The sequence below is a fragment of the Geospiza fortis genome, unplaced genomic scaffold, assembly GCF_000277835.1.
Source record: "Geospiza fortis unplaced genomic scaffold, GeoFor_1.0 scaffold241, whole genome shotgun sequence".
NCBI classification, from domain to species: Eukaryota; Metazoa; Chordata; class Aves; order Passeriformes; family Thraupidae; genus Geospiza; species Geospiza fortis.
Genome location: NW_005054491.1, coordinates 1,205,331 through 1,206,372, shown reverse-complemented (window position 1 = coordinate 1,206,372; position 1,042 = coordinate 1,205,331). Strand labels below are relative to the sequence as shown.

At 63.8% G+C, this 1,042-nt stretch overlaps 1 protein-coding gene across 1 annotated transcript in view; it reads right to left on the bottom strand.

Annotated features, from left to right (window-relative positions):
• LOC102039724 (FCH and mu domain containing endocytic adaptor 1) overlaps positions 1-1,042 on the bottom strand; it is an 11,539-nt gene that overhangs the window by 867 nt on the left and 9,630 nt on the right. The window contains exon 18 of the mRNA XM_031063279.1: positions 6-144. Coding sequence (XP_030919139.1) covers positions 6-144 — 139 coding nt within the window. The remainder of the gene's footprint in view (positions 1-5; positions 145-1,042) is intronic.

Genomic DNA, 1,042 nt, shown 5'->3' with positions numbered 1-1,042 from the left:
GGGACAGCGCAGGGGTTGGGGGGGTCGGGACGCGGAGCCCCCGCCCCGTGAGCCCCGAGCAGGGCGGGCCCGGCCTCACCTCCCTGCCCCGGGGCACCGGGGATGTCCAGCAGCTTCCAGAGCAGCCGCTTCTCCTCCAGGTTCCTGCCGGGATAAGGGGGTGTCCTCAAGCCCCCACAGCCGCAAAATTCAGCCCTTGCTGCCCATCCCCACATCCTGCCTTCCTTATCCCGTCAGCGTCCCCATTTCCCAGTTCAGCGTCCCCATTTCCCAGTCCAAAGTCCCCATTTTCCAGTTCACCATCCCCATTTCCCAGTCCAGAATCCCCATTTCCCAGTTCAGCGTCCCCATTTCCCAGTCCAAAGTCCCCATTTTCCAGTTCAGCATCCCCATTTTCCAGTCCAGGGTCCCCATTTCTCCCACCCTGGGCACATTCAGGACCCCACTCCTGTGCTCCCCATCTTGGGCTAGTTTGGGACCCCCAGTCCTGTGTCCCCCTTCCCCCCCACACCCTGGTGGAGTTTGGGGCTCCCAGCCCTGTGTCATCCACCCTGCGAAGGTTTGGGACCCCAGACCCTTCATCCCCCACCCTGCTCAAGCTCAGGACCCCAGACCCTTCATGCCCCACCCCATTCAGCCTCAGGACCCCAAACTCTCCACCTGCCCCCCGTTCAGGCTCAGGACCCCAAACCCTTCATCCCTGACCCCGTTCAGGCTCAGGACCCCAAACCCTTCATCCCCCACCCTGTGAAGGTTTGGGACCCCAGACCCTTCACCTCCCACCCCATTCAGCCTTAGGATCCCAGACCGTTCACCCACCACCCTGTTCAGCCTCAGGACCCCAAACTCTCTACCTCCCCCTGTTCAGGCTCAGGACCCCAGACCCTTCATCCCCCACCCCATTCAGCCTCAGGACCCCAGACTCTCCACTTCCCCCCTGTTCAGCCTCAGGACCCCAGACCCTTTATCCCCCACCCCACCGCAGCCCAGCCCCGCTCTCTCCCCGTTGCCGTTACCAGCTGGCCGCGGGCTGCAGCCGCAG